The sequence below is a fragment of the Capra hircus genome, chromosome 14 (assembly GCF_001704415.2).
Source record: "Capra hircus breed San Clemente chromosome 14, ASM170441v1, whole genome shotgun sequence".
NCBI classification, from domain to species: Eukaryota; Metazoa; Chordata; class Mammalia; order Artiodactyla; family Bovidae; genus Capra; species Capra hircus.
In genome coordinates, this window is record NC_030821.1 from 55,644,145 (window position 1) to 55,669,809 (window position 25,665).

The 25,665-nt window shown below is 40.8% G+C and overlaps 1 protein-coding gene across 2 annotated transcripts in view; it reads right to left on the minus strand.

Annotated features, from left to right (window-relative positions):
• Positions 1–25,665, minus strand: part of CHD7 (chromodomain helicase DNA binding protein 7) — a 193,205-nt gene that overhangs the window by 35,976 nt on the left and 131,564 nt on the right. For both annotated transcript variants that reach the window (XM_018058479.1, XM_018058478.1), the window contains exons 7-15: positions 23,502–23,557; positions 17,061–17,175; positions 13,399–13,482; positions 11,275–11,412; positions 11,057–11,178; positions 10,445–10,688; positions 9,085–9,261; positions 4,318–4,461; positions 2,920–3,175 (exon numbers count right to left, since the gene is read on the minus strand). In XM_018058479.1, coding sequence (XP_017913968.1) covers positions 2,920–3,175; positions 4,318–4,461; positions 9,085–9,261; positions 10,445–10,688; positions 11,057–11,178; positions 11,275–11,412; positions 13,399–13,482; positions 17,061–17,175; positions 23,502–23,557 — 1,336 coding nt within the window. The remainder of the gene's footprint in view (positions 1–2,919; positions 3,176–4,317; positions 4,462–9,084; positions 9,262–10,444; positions 10,689–11,056; positions 11,179–11,274; positions 11,413–13,398; positions 13,483–17,060; positions 17,176–23,501; positions 23,558–25,665) is intronic.

Here is a 25,665-nt window from a genome sequence, read left to right on the forward strand (position 1 = left end):
ATCTCATCCTCGGTCGCCCCCTTCTCCTCCTGCCCCCAATCCCTCCCAGCATCAGAGTCTTTTCCAATGAGTCAACTCTTTGCATGAGGTGGTCAAAATACTGGAGTTTCAGCTTTAGCATCATTCCTTCCAAAGGAATCCCAGGGTTGATCTCCTTCAGAATGGACTGGTTGGATCTCTTTGCAGTCCAAGGGACTCTCAAGAGTCTTCTCCAACACCACACTTCAAAAGCATCAATTCTTCGGCGCTCAGCCTTCTTCACAGTCCAACTCTCACATCCATACATGACCACAGGAAAAACCACAGCCTTGACTAAACGGACCTTAGTCAGCAAAGTAATGTCTCTGCTTTTGAATATACTATCTAGGTTGGTCATAACTTTTCTTCCAAGGAGTAAGCATCTTTTAATTTCATGGCTGCAGTCACCATCTGCAGTGATTTTGGAGCCCAAAATGATAAAGTCTGACACTGTTTCCACTGTTTCCCTATCTATTTCCCATGAAGTGATGATTCTCAAGGTTATCAATTATTAAAGATTTACCTTAATGCTAGATCTGTAAACATCAATCAGAAAATTAAAAATTGGAAATGGGCTATAAAAAGCCCAAATACTCCAATAGTGTTAGTCACTCAGGTGTGTGCGACTCTTTTGTGACCCCATGGACTGCAGCCCACCAGGCTCCTCTGTCCATAGGATTTCCCAGGCAAGAATACTGGAGTGGGTTGCCATTTCCTTCTCCAAGGGATCTTCCCGATCCAGGGATTGAACCTGGGTCTCCTGCATTGCAGGCAGACTCTTTACCTACTGAGCCGCCAGGGGAGCCCAAAAAATACTCCAATGGCACTGCCCTAAATTAAAGTACTGCATTTGTATTTAAAAGTGTGTCTGTGCACACACATGTGTGTGTGTATGCAGCAGAGACAACTTTAAGGAAGTGTGGAAGTCTGTTCTCTTAAACAGACGGTCACTGTGACGGCAGGAGCTGCAATGTTATCCAGTTATACTAGTAAGAAATTATTTCTTTTGAAGATTACCCTTTTGCTCTCTGAAATTCATTCCATCACAAGCTCAGCCTCGTCTTCTTTCTGCTCACTGTTCTCCACACCCCTTCTCCCCAACAACACGGAGGACTCATAAGTCAACCCAAGCCATCGGGAACCCCACCACGTCTTCAACAGCATTTCCACTCTCACATACGCACACATGCTCAGCTGCTTCAGCCACATCTGACTCTTCAACCCCACGGACCACAGTCTGCCAGGCTCCTCTGTCCATGAGATTCTCCAAGAACACTGGAATGGAATCTCTTGGAGGCTACTGTTCCTCTTTTCAGACATCAAATGAAAAAAACTGTGTTTGCGTGTACGTGTCTCTCAGATTACACACACACACACACACAGACACACAGACACACAGACACACACAGCTCTACTCATACCATCGACCTTCGGCCCAGCTCCATCTCCCTGGCTCAGGACCAGGCTGCAGACACCACAACGGCCTCATGGGCTCTTACACACATGAGGATGAGCAAGCGGCAGCACTGAACACACAACGGTCACGTGTGAGTCTCTCTTGGGAAGACCAAGCTACAAGCAGCAAGTCTGAAGCAGAAATGCACCAAGGTCACAGCACAGCCATGACCTCAGGTGCTACGGTGAGGTGGCTCCAGGGAGGGACCACTCTGTCATTAGTAACTGCAGATTCCGGAGGAGAGCTGGCCCAAGGAGGACAGATTACAAAATGGGGAGAGATTGGGAACTCCTGACATCAGCTGCATTTGAACCTCACGGCTTACGATAGTGACAAAAAAACCCAAAAAACCTGGCTTGGTTCCTTCACCCCTGGAGAGCACCCTAACTGCATTGTTGGCCAATCATAATTGTACACAAACACCCCGATTGAGACCGCCATCACTTTTCTTTAACCCATATTAACTCCCGCCTGGATGACAGCAGTAGCCTCCTAGTGGGGCTTTCTGTTTGTATATCTTTCCCTACTCCCATCTGTTTATTCATATGACGTTTCCAGATCAATCATCCTAAATCCCATGTCTAATCATTTCTTAGCTCCACCAAAATTCCACAAGCTGGCATCTAGGCTTCCCATAACCAGGTTCCACTCTGTCTACGGTTCACTGTCCCATTGTTTCACACATGTACTTTATATCCTGGGCAGGTTCCACTTTGTTCTGCCTCCTTCTCTTGTCTCCTGCGGTTATCAGCCTAAATTATCAGCCTAAATGCCCCTTCCTTTTTTAACTCTGATGGGCAAAAGCCTGTCTCACTGTCATCGCTTTCGAATGGCTTCCCTGCTCTTACGCCTCTGGAGTATTTTACATGTCACAGGCATGAATTCCTCTAATGATTTCTGGAAGAGTACGATACAGGTTCTTACTCTTATCAGTTACATAACACTATCAATTTAGTTAAGAAAACAGGAAGATCATGAACCATGATCTTGATTATCAATGCTCGAGATAACCTCTCACTCTTAGAGAATGGATGCTGGAAGCCTCTGCACTGAGAGAAGTTCTTTCCCATCAAAGTTTTGAGGCATCCAACAGCTGCCTCTCACTCCAAAGGTACTCTTTAACTTCTCTGATCTAAACACACACACCTCATCGGGGGTTAATTTTTCTTTTAATTGTTAGCATGTGTGATGACTTCCAGCCAGCGAGCACCGTCACCTCCTTTCAAGGAGTGGGATGCAGATGCAGGACAGGTGATGTGAGGTCCTGCTTCAGGGACCATTGGGGACAAAGATGTTGCACCTACGGCTTCACAGAAGGAGGCACTGTGAACAGGAAGATGATGAAACTCACACTGGGGCAACTACAAACCATACAATAACACGTGTGGAGGGAGGCAAGGATTTCTGGGGCTTCGACAACGACTGAAACAAGGAGCCAGGCTTACCGTTGATAAGGTAGGGGTGATTGCAGCACTTCCGTAATTCCATCATAGTGTTTAAAAGGTTGGGTACGTTAGCTTGACCACCACCTTTGGAAAGAAACGTGAAATTCTTCTCAAGGATGGCTCGGTAATATTTCTTCTGAATGTTTGTTAGCTCCACTTCAATGATAGTTTCTTCCTTGGGGGCCAAGTTCTTTTCCACGTCCTCCTTGAGACGTCTCAACATCATTGGCTTTAGAATAGCCTGGAGTTTTTGCACCTAAAAAAGGATCTTAAGTAAATACTGGTGTTGGGACTTGCTAGCATGGTAAAACATAGTCTACCATAAAAAACCAGGAGTCTCTTATTTATCTACCTTTCACTTTCGTTTGTCGAAGGGTACGAGGGCATTATCTTACAGCTCTCACAACAGGAGCATGTGAGGGCTGAATGTCCAGTTTCTGATGGGCTAGTTCACCTGGCCAGAGAGTCCTGAACAGCCAGGAGGCTTGAACGGAACACAGCAGAAAAGAACTCTATTCATTCTGTCAAGTTTTCCCTTCTGTTTGTCTTAAGCCTTTGGGCTGATGAGGAAGGAAGGGAGAAAGTCGTGGGAATGACTCGCTTCAGTTCTCTTCCTTTCTAGCAAGAGCTGACAGAATGTGTAAGCCAGGAGCTCTCTGGTCCCTCTCTGTTCTCATCTCTGTTGACTGGCAATAGGACACGGCACACCAGACAGCTCTGATTTATTCTACGAAGGGCAAAACAAAACAGACTTCCCTTGAACTAAGAGAAGAGGTTTTAGATGGTAAATTACGGGAGGGGGCACGTGAAGACCAAGATTTCAAGCATCATTTTTGTTTCAAATAGAGCTTAATAACCAACACCTATGTAACTCTCACGATGTATAAGATAACTGGCCACTTTTCATACCCGATACCATATTTATTTCTCATAGAAATCCTGCAAGGTAGTTAGGAACCATGTTTCTAAATGAAATATGTAGACTCAAGAAGAGTAAGCATGTGAGCAAGCAGGAGCTAAGACTAGAACTTTGGATCTCCAGGACGGACACAGCTTGTGAAATTTCAGCCACTCCTGACACTACCCCCAAAAGCACACAAGGCAAAGCCACCAAACGTGACAGGACAGCAGCTGAAGAGTAGGTGGACAGGTATGGAGACTCTGTAAATCTCAACAGCCCTTCAGGAGGGCAGAGAGACCAACCAACCAGCCAGGACATAGCCTTAATGAAGATTCAGAACATCCAAGGAAAGGATGTATAAATCTCACTTGTCTACTAGGTGGGCGGAAACTGACATAATTTACATTTTAAAAAATAGTTAAATCTTAATGCTTTGGCCCTTTGGGAGTTAATCCTCAATTCAGTGACTGAAATACAAAAGGAGCCATGGTAAGTACCTGCTCTTCGGTTTTCAGATCACCAAATTCTTGCATAAAGGTGGTTTCCGAAGGGAAGCGAGTTGGTTCTAAGAAGTGAAGCAAGCTGAAGAGCTCTTCCACTGTGTTCTGGAGCGGGGTCCCCGTCAGCAGCACTTTGTGTTCCTACGGGGATGCGAAGATAACTGAGCAAATCATGACAAAAACCAGAGCCATGCCAAAGCCTCCCTCGGGATCAGCATTTCCCCAATTCCACTCGTGGTCGCTGAAATTCAGCATCCACCCAGCATAAAACACAGGAATAAGATCCGAAGGCAGAGATGCAAGAAATGTGGTCTCTGTCTTAGATTCTCAGACCATGTAAGTGTGGTCTGCTATTCTGTTTTTTCCTGGGATGTTTAGGTCAATGTTTTGGTGGTGTGGCCCTGCACGTCTCCTGCGTCTCGTGGCATCTTTTCCCACCAAAGTTCAAGTTTTGCCTCAGATCCCTAGCTCAGATGAAGCGCACGTGCTCCTTTTCTGCTCTCTACAGGGCTGTGCCCTCCCCATCTGCTTCCTGCATGACTCACTTAAGAGACAAAAGAAGGTTTTCTACAGGCAACAGCACATGAGAACCTATTTTGTTCAGCAAACATTTCAGTCTAGCAAAGAGGTCAGCTTGGTTTCAAATACCACAATCATGTTTTGTTTTGTTTTTTTTTCAATAGAGGCTATTTCTTACTTTGTCTCCTTGAACCAAGGTAGGTCTTTTCTTTCAGGCACTTCTTCCTGTTAACGAGCTTTTCCTTCAGCTTTCTTTATGGATCCATACCCTTGTCCTCTCATTTCTGCGTATCCAACATGGTGACCAGTCTTAATGACAATGAATTTACTCATCTTAAAGGCTGTATTACGTTCTACTTTGGCCTTCTAGGACACCACACAGTTAATAAAACTATTTCCAAAAGTGGCTACACCTTCAAGGAGGTTCGAAAGAGATATTCTGACTTTACTGGAAGTCTGACAAGGCTTGGTTGCTGAGCAGAGTATGTGCTCAGTAAATACTGGATGGTGATTCGCCTGAAGGCACGCTCATTTTTTCAACATCTATTGAGTCTTATCTGTCAAGGAAGCTCTTTGAAACCACGGTGAAGCAGTTAGATTTGCTTTTATTCTTCCTTTGGTTCCTTTTGAATAAAGAGGGTTCTGATTCAGGAAGATACACAGATCATTGTCATCTTCTAACTCATTAAATTCATAAAGAGTAAGGAGCTTGCAAACCAATGCAAGATTTTCTAACGTATAAGCATACTGGTGGGTAACATGGGCCAAGTCCCTGATTTCTTCAAGTCCTGAATTACTTTACCCAAGAATTTTTAAAAATATTGCCATAGATTCAGGAAAACCGTTACTATAGTGGAAGAGCTGTATCAATACTAAAGATCGTCTCTCAGTTTTTTTTAAATATCCTTTATGAGCAACTGAAATACTGAGCTGCTAACCAAAATACTTCAGCAAAAGTCTTTTAAGTTATTAATTTTAAAATTAACTTATTTGAAAAACAAGAAAAGAATTTTTTTACGCTGCTTCCCTTCAAGTTCTTTTTAAAGCCAGTTCTATCAAACAGTTACACAGAGGACCCTTTGGTACGGTTGCACAGGTAGCGAAATTACACCAGGTTTCCCTTTGAAAGTCATTATTAACATAAATACAAATAATATACAGGTGTCACAAAATGTCAAGTAAGAGACAGGCTATCAGGCTTATCACATCCAAGCTCAACTTTGCCAGCAGCTAAGCTTTCGGCTTGAAAATGTTACCATTCCTTTTAGCTCTGATGGAGTGACATTCACTTAATTTCATTTCAGCGGAGTCTTTAATTTGTGTGAGGCCTCCTGACAATGAATGATGAGCTAACAGAATCCATGAAGACCCTCCACCACCTTCAGAGGGTCCCCTCCTGTCCATAAGGGACAAGGAGATGGCCCTGCCTCCTGCGCTCCCACGGAGGGGGCAGAGAACACAAATGCCCCTCAGCCCAGCAGCTTCTCGAGTGTCTCCTTGGTGACTGGAGAGTTGAAGATGCTGCCTGGTCCTTGCCTTCTGAGAATCTACCACTTTCATCACAACTGCATCCAGCGCAGCTAACAGCCGTTCTCTGTGACCTGCTCTGTGGTGGGGTGGAATTATTATTTGCCATTTTCACCATGACTTATTCTAGGAAAGATGAATAGAGACTGGTCAGTGGATACGTTCTCATGATGTATATTTGAAGTAAGGATTTAAAGACTAGGCAATGAGCAGACCCCATGGACCATAGCCTGTCGGGCTCCTCTGTCCATGGAATTCTCCAGGTCAGAATACTGGAGTGGGTAGCCATTCCTTTCTCCAGGGGATCTTCCAACCTGGATTGAACCCAGGTCTCCCGCACTGCAGGTGGATTCTTTACCGTCTGAGCTACCAGGGAAGCCCAAGAATACTGGAGTGGGTAGCCCATCTCTTCTCCAACCCAACCCAAGAATCTAATGGGGGTCTCCTGCATTGCAGGTGGATTCTTTACCAGCTGAGCTATCAGGGAAGCCCCAGTGAGCAGTTCAGAAGTGGACAAATATATATATTCTAACTCTGAACAATGATATTGCATTCCATCAACAACTCTTGATCATTGGAAAAAACAATTATTTTGTTCATTTGCTAAATCAGAGCTTTCCGTGGTGAGACATGAATGAGTTATAGGTATGCCAGGTCCTTGGGGCAGTTGACAGGCTGAGACAGTCAGGATCCCAGGACTGGTCACCTGTGGCACTGGCCAGCCTTCTTGGCTTACCGCAGTATGATACACAAATATTATCATTTTCTATATGCGTCACTGTGGGAAAATGGTTAGGGAACACTACCGTATATAACAGAAAAACTATCTGGATAACAGATTCTATCCCATTAAAGAAGCGTTACTATAAACAATAGAAAATCCTCTGGAATCTCCTAGTGACAATTAGATTGTTGGATGTTGACAGTTAAACAAACTGTACTCACCAATGAAGGGCTATTTTGTAGTAAGAATCTGCTATCTGGGAGCACAGAAACTAATAACAGACAACTCAGATGAACGCAGATGACTACGCCTTCAGGAAATGGTGCCATAAATGTCTCTTATATGGACCCCTGTGGAGATGGCCCCTACTCAGAAGGCAGTTAGGTTTCATAAGAAAATTAATGCTCACCTAAGTGTTCTTGCCTGGAGAATCCCAGGGATGGGGGAGCCTGGTGGGCTGCTGTCTGTGGGGTCGCACAGAGTCGGACACGACTAAAGCGACTTAGCAGCAGCAGCAGCAGCAAACCTGAATGGGTTTCTGAAAGTGTATTAGTCATGCAGTCAGTCCCACTCTGTGACCTCATGGACTGGAGCCCGGCAGGCTCCTCTCCCCAAGGAATTCTCCAGGCAAGAATACTAGAGTGGGTTGCCATTCTCTTTCTCCAGGGGATCTTTCTGACCCAGGGATTGAACCCAGGTCTACTGCATTACAGGCAGATTCTTTATCATCTGAGCCATTTCTTCAATGTAAGACTAAAACTATCATCTGGAGAGACTTGTTACAGCCCTAGTGTTTCTCTTCCTCATGTTTTCAAGATTATTCAAAGTGTTCTAATTTGTTTTGTGGATTGAACACCAAAATAGTACAAACTGCTCTGAGAAAGGTCTTAAGGATGGAAAACTCCACTCTAAATAGGATAATTCAGTCAGACTTTTCCCTTTAAACAGAACTAGATTTTGTTTGTTTTTAATTAAAAGAATAGCTGGCTAATCCAATCCCCTTAATTTAGGAATAAAAGAAGCCGATTCAAAGAACCAGCTGCAACAGAAAGCTTTTAAGTGTTCTTTTTGGTGGTACCAGTCTTCAGTAAAAAAAAATTTACAGCCATGAACATACAGAATATTCTTTTCCATCTCACACTGTCAATTAACAAGAGATCAAATTAATCTATAGAAGTCAACATTAAAGGATTTAAAAAATCTTTTTGTACCTTTGAAAAACTCATCTAAACATCTAAGACATGCTGAATAACAATATCTTTGCTTCTGAAATGTACATTAAAAATAAAACAAGTGATCAAAACCCATCTTGTAAACTACAGAGTGAACAGAGGCCTGAGGGTGACAGAGTCATGTGATAATGTCTGCTAGAAGACCACGCAGCAGTGTGGTGAGGAAAGCCAACCAAACTCCAACCACTGCCACAGTATGTTATCCCAAGATACTCCTACTGGGGGAAAAAAAAATCTAAAACAATCTACTCACGAAGTCCTGACCATCTCTTGGGAAAAGAGTATATAATAGACCTGGTCTAAAACTCCAGATCAAATTCAAGGCCTTATCATGCACTAAACTTCTAAGTGTCTGGACAAATTCGGCCAATTTCAAATATCCACTCAACTTAGAGAGAAAAACTACACCTACAAGCCCTGGAATATAACTGGATCATCATCATGGAGCTAAAGTTTGGCCCAACGTCTTACAATGTGGCAGTACTTACAAACAAAAGGGAAAAGCAGACACTTGAAACTCAGTGGAAGTATCATGAACACACTCTGCTGTGATAACAAGTGTACAAAGACACCAGCCAACAACAGAAGAATCAGGAAGACAGCAGCAACTTTGAAGTAAACTCAGGAGCAAACATGTCACAGGATTTGACAGGCTTTGCAAACACCCTTCAAAGGGATCAGCCGGACTCAGAGCATCAGGAATACTGAGTCGGTTAACAATTTTATCCAGGTTCAAGGGAAGCACCAATATGACCCACTGACCAAGTCCATCATCTTGAGTCCCTCCAAGAGCTTGCAGTTCCTGTTCTTCAGCCTGTGGGCTTCATCGATGACTACACATCGCCAGGGAATATTCCGCAGCTCAGGACAATCGGTCAGAATCATCTCAAATGTAGTGATGATGGCGTGGAACTTATATGACCCCTTTATCACTCGACCCTATAATAAGGACTCTGCGTTACTGTTTAGCATTGAAGATTACATTAATAACTTTAAGGATGAATAAATAGCATAAGAGATATACATACATGTTTATCCTTTTGGGAACACCTTTATTTATACTTTGTTTTCAAGGTATTTTTGGAGGTTTTAAGCTCTTACGGTACAACAGAGTTTTAAAATCTTTCCTTTTTTAAGGAAGTTTTGCAATTTGTTGGTAAAATTTCCAATCCAGTTTTTTATAGATAAGATGCAGTAAGTGCGCCTATTCTAGTTACATCCTACAGACTCCAACAGGCGGAAGGCCAGAGGGACTATGTACTAAGGCAACGTTTTAAAAATGTTTTAACTTTTTAAACCTTTTTTTTTTTTTTCATTTTGTAACTTAGTTTTCACTTTTAACATGCTAACATGAAAAAAGCATTCAACTCAGGACAGAACTTTCAACAACTTTCCAAATGTAAAGATCAACACCAAAACACATTTTAATATTCTTCTCCTTTAAGTAATTGTAGGTCAGATTTTACACTCAAAGCAAATAAATATAGAACACAAAACTCTGTCCTATTTCCAGTTATAGGACTTGCATTTCACCTATTGCTTAAAACTATTTTATTATAGCACATACTATTTATTCTTCTTTCTCTGTCACTTATAATGCTTCAGGGTCAACATCAAAGATAATATCATACAGACAACTAGAATTAGTTAAAAGTCATAGCAACTGCTACTAAGAGCCAAAGTATAAATTATTCCCTCTGGGTATATTCAATGCACCAGTTAATGTAAGGTGCCTAATATTTTTCACTTCTAGAAACAATAAAGAACACAATATTCTTCCCATTTCCATTTAATAACTCTTTTTTGGTTTCACTTTCTTTTAGGGTTTAAAAAATAAACCAAATTAGGCTATCAATGCATTGAATGATTTTTCAGCAATCATCCAAGGTAAAAATAATTTCATGTGTTCTAATAATTAGAAAGACCAAGGCTATAAAGAGAAAGACCTGTCGTCATAAGATAAGGAATTATAATCCAAACATAAATTGGGTAAGAAATCTAAACAAAATTTCTTTAGTTCTGCAAAATCTAGACATTCCCCCCAAAGGTCTGAAAACCATTTGAACATTCAACGTGTTAAAGCACCCCTACGTGTAAGGACTGCCCACCTAAAACACTTTACCTGGGGATCTTTGAAGTACATTTCATACAACTGAATGGTCCGACGGCTAGCTTGACTCCCATGGTACACAACCACGTTCAATTCTGTCCAGGTCCGGAATTCCCTTTCCCAGTTGGGGATTGTGGACAATGGGGCAATCACTAAAAAAGGGCCATGGATTCCTTTCAAATATATCTCATAGAGAAATGTAATGGACTGGATAGTTTTTCCCAAACCCATTTCATCTGCTAAAATGCAGTTTCGCCTTTGGGAGGGAAATAAAACAAGGAAACTTTCATGAGTACACATACAAGACAGCGCTTTCTTGTCACAAGGTAAGTGTATATATCCATTAAACTCATAAACGCATGCCTTAAATGCTTCTTTAAATACAATGAGATACATTTTCAAACAAAATGTTCGGAGACACAGAAAATTACTTCCACATACTTCAATCAGTCTCTACATTAGTACATGCTAATTAGACAAATATTAAGCATACTGCCAGTGTTTGCTTTTTTAAATAATTTTTATTAGCGAGTTAAAATGTTGCTATATTTGATCAATACTCTCAATAACTGCAGAAGAGCTATTATAGGCTTTAAAAGGTGAAGAAAAATGCATTTTACATACATGTTGTACCAATTGAAAAGTAGCCAGTTTACTCCCTCCAACTGGTATTCCCTGAGTTTGTTATTGTTTTTATACTCCCTGGAACTCTCCGATTTCTTCCAGTCATCAGCAGGGGGTCGCTCCTGTTTCAAATACAGGAAATCTCGTTAGTGGTTTCTCACAGACCACACCACCTGGCTGTGTGCAAATGCGACCCTCTACCACCCGCCAGTCCTCACCACACGCTCTGTCTCTGGCTCCCGGGACATGAGCTTCTCAAACTCTTCGATCTTGGCTTGGTCTATGTCCTGCCTCAGCTCCCACGTGCTGTCTTCATAAGGCAGTGAGCACCACTTCACCAGATAGTGAGTCACAGGCTGGGCCGGGTTTAAACACAGCAGAATGATGTATGAAAAACATGCACTCTACTTCACTTACTGACAGACACTACCCCAGCAACAGCGAGACGGGGCTGGGAGACGTCTTAAAACTGTGACAGCCGAATGAGGAGCCCTTGATTAGTGTCTAAAGGAACTGAAAATACAGTTAAGTCCCCACATATGAACGAGCTCTATTCCAAGAGTGCATTCATAAGTCCAACAAAGTTAGCCTAAGTACCCAGCTTGTGTGTGCGTGTGTGTGTGTGTGTGTGTCTGTCTGTCTGTCTGTCTGTCTGTGTGTGTGCGTGCGCACCTACTGCACTGGCAGGTGGATTCTTCACCACTGCGCCACCTGGGACATAGCCAACTAATACAATAAGCTATATACACCTCTGCTTTTACACTTGCTTCCAAACATCCCGGGTTTGAACTAAAGCTACTGAGCTCTGTAACAGTACTGTACAGCAGTAAAGTACACAAAAGGTTAACCATCTGTCGAGGATGCACACACATGACAACATATGCCAGACACATGAACCAACCTATGCGACTGGACATGCACACACACGTTCACACCTTTGAAAATTTGCAACTTGAAGGTTCGTATGTAGGGGACTTCCTGTAATATTAAATACTGTCAGAACAAATTGATTTTTATCTAAGCCACTGGTTAAGTCATGTTCAAAAGCCAAAAAGTATATAGAAATAGCTAGTAAAAAACAAAACTGAATCTGAACCTTATTCTTATCTGTGTGATCATCATGCAACTGATTCAGACTCACAGGGTAACTTACCTTGGTGTGTTTACATATTTACCTAACTGCCTACTTTCTTAAACAATGAGAAACAGGTTTGAACTTATTAGAATTTCTTCTTTTTTCTTAAAGGGATACTGTCTGCATGCAATTGCTTTAAAGTAATGTGTTTGAGCTCTAGAAAACTGGAGAGCAAAATACCTTGGGTAATGCAGACCAAGAAGATCTCCTTTGCCTTTCTTCTAGAAAACATTTGTGTTTTTGGATCTTCATTTTAGGACAAAGGTACCGATTATTAAGCCCTAAAACTAATAGTAAATCGATAAATCTCAGCTAAATTTAGACCAAGGCTCTGACCTGGCTGTGATGTTACAAACATTTGCTGTACTATATAAATAAAATATGGGGGAAAAAATTTTTTTTAAGTACAACTAAGCAAAACTAGAAAGGTAAACATTGTATTACAGATATGGTCTTTGAAACATCATGGACCTTGTGATACAGAATTTGGATTAAAAATGGGACTTTACTGCAGACTCTCACTAGACAAGCAAGATTCAAACATCCAAACACTTTATGCAGTTTACTTTACAAGAAGAAGCTAAGTGACAGACCTCACAGTGAGTAGGCATATCCTTACTAAGACACAATGCTCAGAAGTCACTAGACGCGTGTTTATTCTTACTCGATGAGTAGGGTGCCCTACCAACTGCCCTTTACAACCTCTTTGGGTTCTTCAAAGCAAAACGGGCATGCTGAGACTCAGATCTCACAAAAGAAGGATTCTATAGCATCCTCCATGTACTGTGTTAAATGAGGTCCATCAACTTCATTAGCGATGTCTTCTGTTACTTAACATTGAACTGCGTTTTTGCTACAAGGGCACTCTTATAAGCAGAATTCGTGCTACATAACAGATTTACACCAAAATATAGTAAATTCCTTACTGATCGTATCTGGAACTGTGCAAAGTGTCAGTGCTCTTTGCTTCACATTGAAAACTGATTTCTTTTAAAAAGCTCTCAGACTAAAACAAACAACATTTTTACTGTGATTATTAAGTCCCCAAACTAATAGTAAGTTAGTACATTTCAGTTTGGTTTCGACCAAGTGTGTCATAATACAAGGCTGTGAGCAGGACCAGATCTTGAGAGTTCATGATGGTTCTCCATAAACACACGTAAGCGGTCTGAGCCACTGCCCCCTAAGACAAATGGTCTTCTGTTACCTCTCCCCGGTCATCTGTGCTACGTGCAAAGTCCATTATCCGGTCAACCTCCACATAATCTGGATTAAAAAGCTCATCTTCAATCTATACCAAAGGGGAGAAAAAGAAAGTTAAAATGTTTATTTAACTCCTGAGAATAAACACTATTTCACTTTTCATCAGGCAGTACTATTTGGGGTCACAGCAATACAAAATTTATATTTGGCAAAGGTCTGTTATATTAATTGAAATGCTATAATTTAGCAAAATCACTCCCCATGAGGAAATCAAGAGTTCTCAGACTTTGTTAACTGGGTCTTTTAATTACTGTGTGAAACCTTTTTACTGTGAGAGAATGTTTAAGAATATTTTAAATCAAGTGTGAAATTACAATTCACTAATGAGCAATCCAAAAGGCTTATGGCATGCAATGCATTTAGCATTCTTGAGACTGTAGTTTGCAAAAAAGATCAGAACTGTGCACAGTAAGTGCTACCAGAGTCTTGTAACTGTCTGATGCCTTATAGCATCATTTGCCGAATGTTATTCAAAAGCTAAAAACACTGAGACCAGTGAATTCCACACTTAAGCGTGAACGGAGTTTATATTGTTTGGTCACCTTTGCCAATCAGTATTAGTACCTTATCTGAATACAATCTTGGCATACATCAAAGTGTTCTCACATGATTTATTTGTATTGAACACAGAACATTTGGCTAAAAGTATTGAGGATAAAGAAATGAGGCTTTAAACATTGGCTTCTCTAGCTGAGACATTAACAGTCTTTACAGAAGTCAAGTAACGCTGCTTGTCTGCAAACTGATCTCACGTAAAAGAAGAGAATTTGGCTCAAAGGGAAGTTACAGATTAAGCCATACTTTAAAGAAGTCAGAGTCAGATAAGTTAGAAAAAAAAAAGACACATTACTATGTGTTCCCAGAGATCAATTTATCAGCAACATAACTTCATTAAAATGCTTTGCAAAAACATTAGATACTGTCCACGTCCCCAAAGTTGCAGGTTGAAGAGCCACCTGGTTACAGTCAACTTCAGGATAACAAACATCCTCTGGGGCCCTGTGCCCACTTAATGCACCCAGTTTGGATGCTGTGGACTGTGAATCATGAAACAAAACCCAGAAACACCAAGAGTGTGTTTCAACTGCCTCAGGTATTTACCTGGAGTTCATGACTAAGGCAACAAAAACCTTTGAAACACTCTGTTAATTTGAAGTGTTAATATATTAAATGCAATGGCTTGTCAAAGCTTCTAGATTTAGGTGCCCAGTATCTATGTATTATGCATGTAGAGCATAAACACTAAACCTTTCCACAAACTAGGATTTTATGATGAAAGCTCTAAGGCAACTTGTTCTTAAAACAGAATCCTTTATTAAATCTGAATTAAAATCCTTAACTTTACTCCTAAACATGTTTATCCTTCAAGCAAGTAATCTATGCCAGCACACCTGTGATTTCCAGTCTCAATAATTTTTCTGAATAGAGAGTTTTAGTTGCAGTGACTTAAAAGGAAGCCTAAGTAATCCCACGGACAGAGGAGCCTGGTGGGCTGCAGTCCATGGGGTCGCTGAGAGTTGGACATGACTGAGTGACTTCATTTTCAAGTTTCACTTTCATGCACTGGAGAAGAAAATGGCAACCCACTCTAGTGTTCTTGCCTGGAGAATCCCAGGGACGGAGGAGCCTGGTGGGCTGCCGTCTATGGGGTCGCACAGAGTCGGACACGACTGGAGTGACTTAGCAGCAGCAGCAGCTAGGTGAATCAGAGAAGGCAATAGTGGTCATGACTAAAAATCTCAAAGTAGCAGAACTGGGGGGTGCCTGAAGCCAGGACCATTTATAAGACACGACAAAGGACAGGTATGTGTGTGAGCACACCTGCGTGTGTGTGTGTGTAAAGGATCAAGAATTGATATCCTTCTCTGTTAACCCTCAGATGCTCTTTTCAGACACAAGCTTATGCTCCTATTCAGGACAAAGCTTAAGATTTACTGTTACTAAGTTACCAGGAAGATAATGTATTTCAACCTTGTAACTGTTGTTCTGTCGCTAAATCATGTCTGATTATTTGCAACCCCATGCACTGTAGCACACCAGGCTCCCCTGTCCTTCACTGTCTCTTGGAGTTTGCTCAGACTCATGTCCATTGAGTCAGTGATGCCATCCAACCATCTCATTCTCTGCTGCCCCGTTCTCCTCTTGCCCTCAATCTTTCCCAGCATCAGGGTCTTTTCCAATGAGTCAGCTCTTTGCATCAGGTGGCTAAGTTTACACTACGCCGTTGGGGGCATGGAGTTCAGATTCCAGGAGACCCCAGATTTGTTACCTGAGAGGATAAGTCTGGACTCTATGACATAAAAGTACTGCACACTCGTCTGTCTGTGACCCCCTCCCCCATCTCCAACAAGGGGTCAGGTTGTGAAGTTGGCCATGAAACAGGTATGATTTTCCATCCAATTTCACACTTTTTTTTTAACAGTTTACATTCTGTTAAACTCCTTCATGGAGAGGAAAACGAATGAAGTCAGCCAGGTTAGTCTTTCAATGTGAAGGTTTCTCTTTTTATCTGCTTGAGGCTGTAAATGAAAGCAAACGGGTCTAGGGACCCCTGGAGGCAGCCCGCGAGAGCCTTGTTTACGTAACTGACTATGCTGGAAGAGAACCGTGGCTCTTCCTAAACTATGCAGGCATTCTTTCCTGCCCTAGATATTCGTCAGTCAATCAGTGTTCGTTGCTCAGTCACCTCCGACTCTGCAATTTCATGGGCTGTAGCCTGCCAGGCTCCTCTGTCCATGGGATTTTCCAGGCAAGAATACTGGAGTGGGTTGCCATTCTATTCTCCAGGGGATCCTCCTGACCCAGGGATTGAACCCGGGTCTCCCACACTAGGGCAGATTCTTTACTGTTTGAGTCACCAGGGAAGCTCTAAGTATGGGTACCTCGTTATCTTAATTGATAAACTAGGATAAAGGGGAGGGAGGTAAAGATATTAGATATTATATCAACTCCTGTACCACAGCGTATCATCTGTGAAAAGAAGGTCAGCAAACTCTCTGACTTTAACAAGAGAAATGTCACACACCTTCCCCAATCGAAATAAACATCCTAGAACTTAATACTAACTGTAGAGGTTTTGAGTTTTTAATCTGCTAAACTTTTTTTTTTTTTTTAAGGTTTTTTTTTGGATATAGACCATTTTTAAAGTCTTTACTGAAACTTTTTACCATATTGATTCTGTTGTTTATGTTCTGGTTGTTTCACCACAAGGCAGGTGGGATCTTAACTCCCTGACCAGGGATCGAACCTGTACCTCCCGCAGCAGAAAGCAAAGCCTTAACTTATGGGCTAAGAGAGTCCCTTACCTGCCTTGTGTCCACTTAGTTTTTCACTGTCTACTAAGTGTACTTCCATTACAAGACTGAATCATACCACCATATTTCCACATAATCTCAGAAGGACCAGTTATCTTCTAGACTAAGCAACAGGAAAAATGAGAAATTTCCTGTTTACAAATTATTTTAGCAATAACCAGTTACCAATATGCAAGTAACAGCACCAAATGAGGCAAACTAGTTTCTCTTAATAATATGCTGACATGAAATTCAAAATTTAGAACACTTTAAAAATGTAAATACTTTAGAAAATTAACCAGGTTTTTCATACCTCTGAGAGGAATTTGTTCTGGCCTTGCTTTGCCTTAAATCGCTTAATCTTTTGCTGAATTCTCTTATCTTTTTCCAGATCTTCTACAGACGCCCATTGACAATGAAGATAAGAGCTAAAAAAATAAAACGATATACTTGAAACAGAAAATAATTGATCTTTATAATACATGTTCATTATCACTCTCCCCACAAAATCAGCTACACAGATGACTAACAGAATAACCTGTTTAATTACTTACTCATAGAGGCTGCTGAGCCACATTTCAATATAACTACTAATGGTTAAGAATAAGAGAAAATAATCAATAACAGATACTAAAATTTGCCTTCTGTGCTGGGTCTGCTGTTCTCTTACCCATTTCCCATTAAAAAGAAAGAAAGAAGGAAAAAGACCTAATAATAGGCTGTTTTCATAAGTGAATGGATTTTACTCCAATACAAAACAATTAGCCCTACAAGATGGCTTTAATTATGGATTTGTTTTGAGCGTTTTATCATTAATTGAGAAATAAAAGGTTTCTGTCAAGTTTAAAGAATTCAAATTTAAAATAGCAAAGGTAAACCTCATTTCCTCCTTCTAAAACATCTGGGGAGAAAAGGAACCCCCCCACCCAGCTCTAGAACATCAGTACCCCCAGCCCTCTCCTTGTTAGTTCTTCTGCCAGGAGCTCTGAGATGATGCCCCCTGGGGTCCCTTGTGAATTCTTCACTCTCCAGTGCCTACTCTCTTCTCTCACTGGTTAGTCTCTTCCTGTTGAGACTCACCACCAGCCTGCTCTGAGCAGGTGCTGCGTCTTCTCTAACCTGAACTTGAATACTCCCCACCCCACCTTTCCCTTTTCATCCCCAAGACTCACAGGTATACAGCTAATGTTGTACAGTACCTTTTTGACATTCTTTCATTTAGTTATTTCAATATCCTTTAGTACTATCATCCTCTCCCTACCCCACATCCCTATAACCTTGCCTGTCTCTTATTTCTCTTTTTAGTGATGACATTTTAAAAAATGAGGTGCTTTCAAAATCAAGATACTACTACTCTTAGAAATTATGTGGCCACTACAAAAATCTTTCAAAAAATGATTAATGATATGGAAAAGGCTGATGACATTAAATATCGTATCATTTTTATTCATATAACATCTAATATGCATTTTCATAGGTAGGACAGATTTAGTCCTACAGTAGACTGAGGGAGATAAGGATTTTAAATACATATGCCTTGTATAGATATGAATTGATAGACGCCCTGTATGCACGCGCACACACACACACACACACTCAAGGGAAAAGACTCAATGAAAACGCATCAAAATGCTAGCAGTGATCATTCTGGGTGGTAAGACTGTAAATATTTTTTACTTTTGACTTGTATTTTCCAAATTTTCAATAAATAACATGCAATACTGTTATAACCAAAACCAAATATTATAAACATCACCTAGTCTAGTTTCCTAATTACTGGATAGAAAAAGGTATGTGAGCACTTAGCACCTTTGTCTTGGCTGAGGTGCACATGCCTTTAAAAGCGTTGCCAGGCCGGCCATGAGGGAGATGCAGGCCCTTCAACAGCTGGTCCAGCCCTGCCCTCCCTCCGGCAAACTAGGCTGAAATTTTGGGCAGTGAAATCAGCTCCAACTAAATGGAGAAAAACCACAGGCATCTCTACTAGGATCAGAAACAAGGCAAGGATACCTATATGTCCTCTACTGTTCAATACCACATCCTAGGCATTGGCCAATGCTGTTAGATGAGAGAAAATAAGAGGAGTGGTAATTGGAAAATAAGAACTCTATTTGCAGATAATACGACTGCATAACTGGAAAACCCTAGAGGATCAATTAGGAAACTAATTCAAATAATAAAATAAAATAATTCAGTTATATAGCAGAATATAAAATTAACAGACAGAAGTCAAATGTCCCCATTTACACAAATAAAACGAAGAAATAATGATAGTGAAAACCTCTTTTATAGTATCAACAGAGAAAAAATATTTAGTAATAAATTTAATAAGGAACATGTGAAACTTGTATAAGGAAGCATTTAAGATCCTCCTAAAAGACACAGAAAGCTAGCTGAGCCAAGAAAGACATCCTTGTTTTCAGATAGCAAGACTCAATATAAGAAGTCATAAATTTGTATTTATGTAAATAAAAATATAAACAACTATTTTAATGGAGTTAGACAAGTGAATCTGCATTTATATATAAAAATGAACATGTTAAACATCCAGGAAAACCATAAAAACGAACTGTCTTAGGGGAAACTCCAATAAACCAGATAACAAAATACTATAAAGCCTCTATAAGTAAAATAGTATGCTATAACTTGTGAAGAGACAGATCAAAGGATTAGAGTAAAGACAGACAGGACCCAATAAATATGTATCTTTAGTTCATGATAAAGTGCATCTCAAATCACCAGGGCATAGATGGACTTTTTAATAATGATGCTGAAACAACAATATCTGGAAAAGAATAAAATTAGAGTTATGCTTTATACCATGTACCAAGTGAACCAAGAACCGAAACAGAGAGGATAAAAACATGCAAATATTACAGAAAAACACAAAAAATTCCTCTTTAGCCAGGAGTAGGGAAAGGATCTCCAACTATGATTCAAAAGTAAGAACTAATAAAAGGAAAGACAAACAAATCGGAATATAAAAAACTAAAAAACATACAGTGCTATACACAACAATGAATAAAGTCAAATGACAACTGAAACTGGGAGAAGACAGCTGCAATATATAATATAGATTAAGGACTAATACCGCATACATATGAAGAACTGTGAAAAACGGAAGGAAGCACAACAGAAGACTGGGCAAAAGATCCGAACACACAACTGACAGGACAAGGTACAAAAATGATCACTAAACTTATGAAAAGATGTTCTAAATCACTCACAATAAAGGAAAATGGTACTTAAAACCACACTGAAATACAATTTCCCACAAAAAGTAAACAAACACACACATACACACACACACACAAACACACACACACACAAACACATACACACACACAAACACACACACAAACACACACACACATACACACATACATACTACATTGGAAATGTTGTGCGGAAATGCGTGATCTCACACAGTATTGGCAGGAATGCAAACAGAACTATTAGACATTGCAAAATTCCCTAGGAGAAGTGCATTTATGTTTGCCTTTTGATCTAGCAATCCCAGTTCTAAAAACTCACCCTGAAGCTATGCCTCCAACAATTCGAAAATATGTAGGCATGAAAATATATATTGCAGCATTATCTGTAACTATAACATATCAGAAGCCATTTACAAGCCAGCACACATGGGAGATTGGCTGGGTAAGTTATCACGCAGATGTGCAGTGGAGTACTAGGCAGCTGTAACAAAGAATGAGGAAGACCCTATGAACTGATGTTGAGTAACGTAGTGCTCATAGTATTGTGAAAAAAGCAAAGTGCCAATGTGTGCTGATGCTATTCTTTCATGCTTAAGAAAGAAAGGGAAATAACATATAAAATAAACCAACCTATCGATTTACCTATCTCCATATTCATGCCAAAAATTACAGGAAGGATAAATCTGAGATAAATGAGAAGGTAAGTAGGAATGGGGTGGAAAGGAAGGGAGGATGGCATTTCTTTGGGTATTGTCTTGTATATAATTCTGACTACTGAAGCGTGTTAGTATTTCATGAACTTGGGAAAAAAAAGCAAAAAAAAAAAAAAAAAAAATCAAAGGATGGCTGCTGCTACACCACTTCAGTGGTGTCTGACTCTGTGCGACCCCACAGACAGGGTGGGGCCTAAAATGGATTACAAATACAAACAGAAACTCACGAGCCAAAAGTAGTGTTAGTCACTCAGGTGTGTCCAACTCTTTGTGACCTCATGGACTGTAGCCCGCCTGGTTCTTCTGCCCATGGGGTTCCCCAAGCAAGAATACTGGAGTGGGTTACCATCCCCTCCTCCAGAAGATCTTCCCGACCCAGGGATCGAACCTGTGTCTCCTGCACTGCAGGCAGATCCTTTATCGTCTGAGCTACCAGGGAAGACCATAATGAGACAAACTGAGTATCAAATAAATAACATCCCACTGAAGCGAGGCAGGAAGGAGAAGGGCTAATCTGACCAAAAAGCACTTAGAAAAAGCACTTAGACAACAAAAAATGCTAACAAATACTGAATGAAGCTAGCAGGCTTGTTTTTCACATAAATATGGTCTAATAATTCTGAATCCATTTCTTACATATTCCAGGATTAACAATTATGAAAATATACTATGGATCACAGAAAATATATTATGGATCATATGTCTACTGTGACAGGTTTCTCACAGTAGAAAACAGAGAGTTATTAATATTAGAAGGGGAAAGAATAGAATGAATCCCGTGGCACTGAAATAAAATTGGAACTATCACTATAAAGACATTGTTCTTCCTTGCTGGCAGGTTGGCAGGTAGATAGGAATGTGTGGGTATATACAATGAACATTTATGTGTGTGTGTGTAACATGTATGTGTATATGTCATACATACATGCATTACCATACACACAGGCACGTGGACGCCCTTCCTAAGCCCAGAAGCAATGACTCCCCAGCGGCAGTGAACACACCTAGTTAAACCTTGGTTTCTAAATGCTCTTCTCCAGTAAAAACAACCAAGGCTCCAAAGAGAAAGGACCAGTTCCAGGACTTGAACAGGAAGTTTTGAGATGCGTCAGGAACATCTTCTGGTGCCAGAAACTAAGGAAGTGCTCGAAGAAGGACAGGGACAAGGTAAGCGAGGGAAGAAACAGCCTGATGGGCTTCCACTGGACAGGTCTGGGATCAAGTGAGCAAAGGAAATTATGCCATGGCAGTAAGGGATTATGAGCCCTGAGTAACATAAGACTCCACACAGGAATTCTTTGTACTGCTGTTGCAATTTTTCTGTAAATCTATTTCAAAATTATGTCAAAATGAAAGGTTAACAAAAAGTTTTCATTTTATGGAAATTTTAACTTCCTTTAGAGCACTATAACATCAGAGAGGAAAACTATTTTTTAGCACCACGCTGCTTCATCTCACATGACTGATGACTCATCTCCCCGGCTGGCGGCCACGGCGGCACCTGGTGAGGTACCCCAGGGGCTAGGGTTGGTCACAGGCTGGTTGAGAGGATTTCTGAGAACCAAACACCATGGGCCTCAGCACTCCACACTGACGGGGATGGGTGTCTATCTAGTGGAGTTGTTTCTTGGCAAAAGATACTTAAACTTCTTGACTTGGAGCACGATTTGATAAATCCACCAGAGAGCCTTCTCTCTGGCTTACTTGGTTGTCTCCTCCTTATCTAGTCTTTCCATCCACCTGATAAGACTATATGAAACCATGTCATGTGCATACCTGGCATGTGTGTAAGCTTCTCATGCTCTGTGTATAAAATGATCACTGCATCTGATGTTTACTGAGCATTTTTCATTTCGCTGAACTTTTACAGTAACACTGATAAGAGACTCCTTCATCTTTTTACCTGGTGGAAGGTTCTGCTCACTAACGTCAGAAAGATATCCATCCATTAACACAGTGCCAAATGCAACAGGGGGTGCTAACAGAAACCATGGGGCCTGATGCTTTTTTGAGGGTAGGATAGATTTTCTTAGGCTGTCTTGACAGCTCCCTGAAGCCTCTCTTGAAACCCCAGAATTCAGTAATATGACACTTGATTTCCTGGCCTTAAAAAGTTTAAAGTGCATTTAATGTTTACGTTATCAATAAATATTTTTGTCTTTATTCTGTGATTGTTATTTGTGTTAGAGAATGGCTGCGGTCTTTCCTTGGTAGGATGCATATTGATGCTTCAAACTAGGCTGTCCCATCAGAGTGTGCTTGGTCCTAGCATCCTGCCTCCATCTCTTAGAATCAGAACAACAACTCACAGTGGTTTGTGACTCAGTTTTTTAAAAGTTAAGCAATTCAAATTCACTAAACACAAATCAGAAATAAAAACAGAACATCAAAACTGTAGCTCGCTACATTTCAAAACTTGAGAGGATGTCACGATTTTTCTAGTGCTTTCACCCAGGAGCAGAGTTCTCATTTGGGCACAGATGAAGGCTGGGTACCTGGCCTCATAGAGCAAAATCCATCTTCAGAGGTCAAGCAGATATTACTTTCTCTGTTATTATATGAGTTTCATCTCCTCTAAAAAGAACTTCTTGGTTATGCATAAAAGCTAGTCAACCTTTATACCAATTATACATTTCACAGAAAAATAAAACTTATCAACCATCTAAGATACAAAAGTTAGGAGGCAATGGCCTCCACAGCACTGAATAAATCATACCAAAATTTCCCCATTGCCAATTTTAAAAAAATTCCTGATTACTTTTTAATTTTGTACCTTGAAAATATACTCCCCCATTCAAAAAAAAAAAAAAGTCACAATGTACTTACAAGTTTTTATATTTCACGTAGAACTCCTCAACTTCCACCTCCTCTCCGGATTCCTTCTGCAACAGAGGAAAATTTCAGGCATATACTTGAAAGCATCTACTAGAATGCTCCGAAAGTAATGATTTACTCCCGTCTGGACACACATAAGGCATCGCAGAAGTGGCATGGGATGTTCCTGGAAGGATGAGCACGTGGTGAGCTGGTGGGAGGCAGTCGGATGAGGACGGGCCAGGCGCTACCCGACCGGCTCCGGCTTCTCAGACATGAATCACTTTAACTCCTCCCTAACCACATGCAGCTTCATTCACAACAACCTGACCCCAAATCTGGCTTTCTGCCAAACCCACAGTGTTAAGTAGACGCCAAGTGTACCATTTTCGCAGGCAGCAGCCAATTAGCAACTGCTCTCCTGAATGCCATATGTATTATTTTTGGCTGCCTCATGGCAACTTTACATTGTGGGTTTTGTAATGTTTTAAAATATTTAAAAGACATTTATTCGTCCATATAGTTAATAACTCTAAACAAGAAACCATATAAAACTAAACCTTGTTCCTAGGGTGTAATTTCAGTGCATCACTATTGAGGGTTTTAGTTTGACTCGATGGTACAATTAAAATCTCTCAGACAAGATGTCTCACACACGAGCAGCCAAATAAAATTAACACTCCAAATACGACGTTGAGGTGAGGTTAACGTGGTGACCCGTCAGCCAGACCGGGAGTGCAGTGGGCAGATTATCTAGAATCTCTCCCTTGATCCTGCCTACCGTCATGTCTGCAGAAGATACCACGTGGATGATATTTTAAGCATCTCTTTCAATATTTTTTTTCCTTTTGGTTTTAGGCTGTTAAACAAGTCGTAATATGTAATTTTCTTCTGGAACATTTGATCAGATAAATCAGGGATGTAAAACATAAACACCACTTACAGATGTTCGAAGACTGCTTTTACACTGTTACAAGAGCACCTGCCTGGAGGGTCGCATTTGGCTGCTAGACGGCCTCAGAGATGCCGCAGAGAAAACTAAGGCAAGTCAGAGCATGACAGAGGACGAACAAAGGAACAGAGACATTTACTGGGTGACAGACTGGCACCAGGTCCATTCAAAGACACTGGGATCGCCCTCAACCCTTAGCCTTCAAACTACTATCACAGACTGCAGACTAACACTATTCTTCAAAACTCTTCCAAGTTATCAGTTAAACTTAAACATCAAGCAGCTTTTCCATCTGCCAAGAGAGCCCCAATAAGGACACTGAGGAGTACGGCCAAAAGCCATTAACACGTGGTCCTACCCTCCCTATAGACTGTCAGACTAGGTGAAGCAAGTCAGACAGAGAAGGAGAAATACTGGGTGACATCCCTTATATGTGGAACCTAAAAAGAAATGATACGCATGAAATTATTTACAAAACAGAAAGAGACTCACAGACTTAGAAAATAAACTTATGGCTGCCGGGGAAGAACTGGGGGAAGGGAGAGTTAGGGAGTTTGGGATGGGTATGTACACAGTGCTATATTTAAAATGGATAACCAACAAGGACCTACTCTATAGCGCAGGGAACTCTACTCAATGTTACGTGGCAGCCTGGATGGGAGGGGAGTTTGGGGGAGAATGGATACGTGTTGATATGGCTGTGTCCCTTTGCTGTTCACCTGAAACTATCACAACACTGTTCATCAACTATACCCCAAAACAAAAAGTTTTAAAAATTAAAAAAAAATCTGGTCCTGCCCTATCATCATCCTAAAACATTTTCTTTTTTTTAAGTATCCCCAATTTTATTTATTTTAAAGATTTTTTTAAAAATGTGGACTTATTTTTTAAATTTCTATTGAATTTGTTACAACATTGCTTCTGTTTTAGGTTTTGGGTTTTTTGGCCTCAAGGCCAGTGGGTTCTCAGCTCCCCGACCAGCATGAAACTCGCATCCCTCACGCTGGAAGTCCCTATAGCAACGGCAGTTTCTTTTTTTCTAAAATAAAAAAATAATAATAACTATTTATTTACTGCTGGCTGTATTCAGTCTGCATTGCTGCATGAGCTCTTCTCCAGTTACGGTGAGCCGGGGCTGCTCTCCAAGTGTGCTGTGCAGGCTTCTCGCTGCTCTGGCTTCTCTTACTGCAAAACACAGGCTCCAGGGTGCGTGGGCTCAGCAGT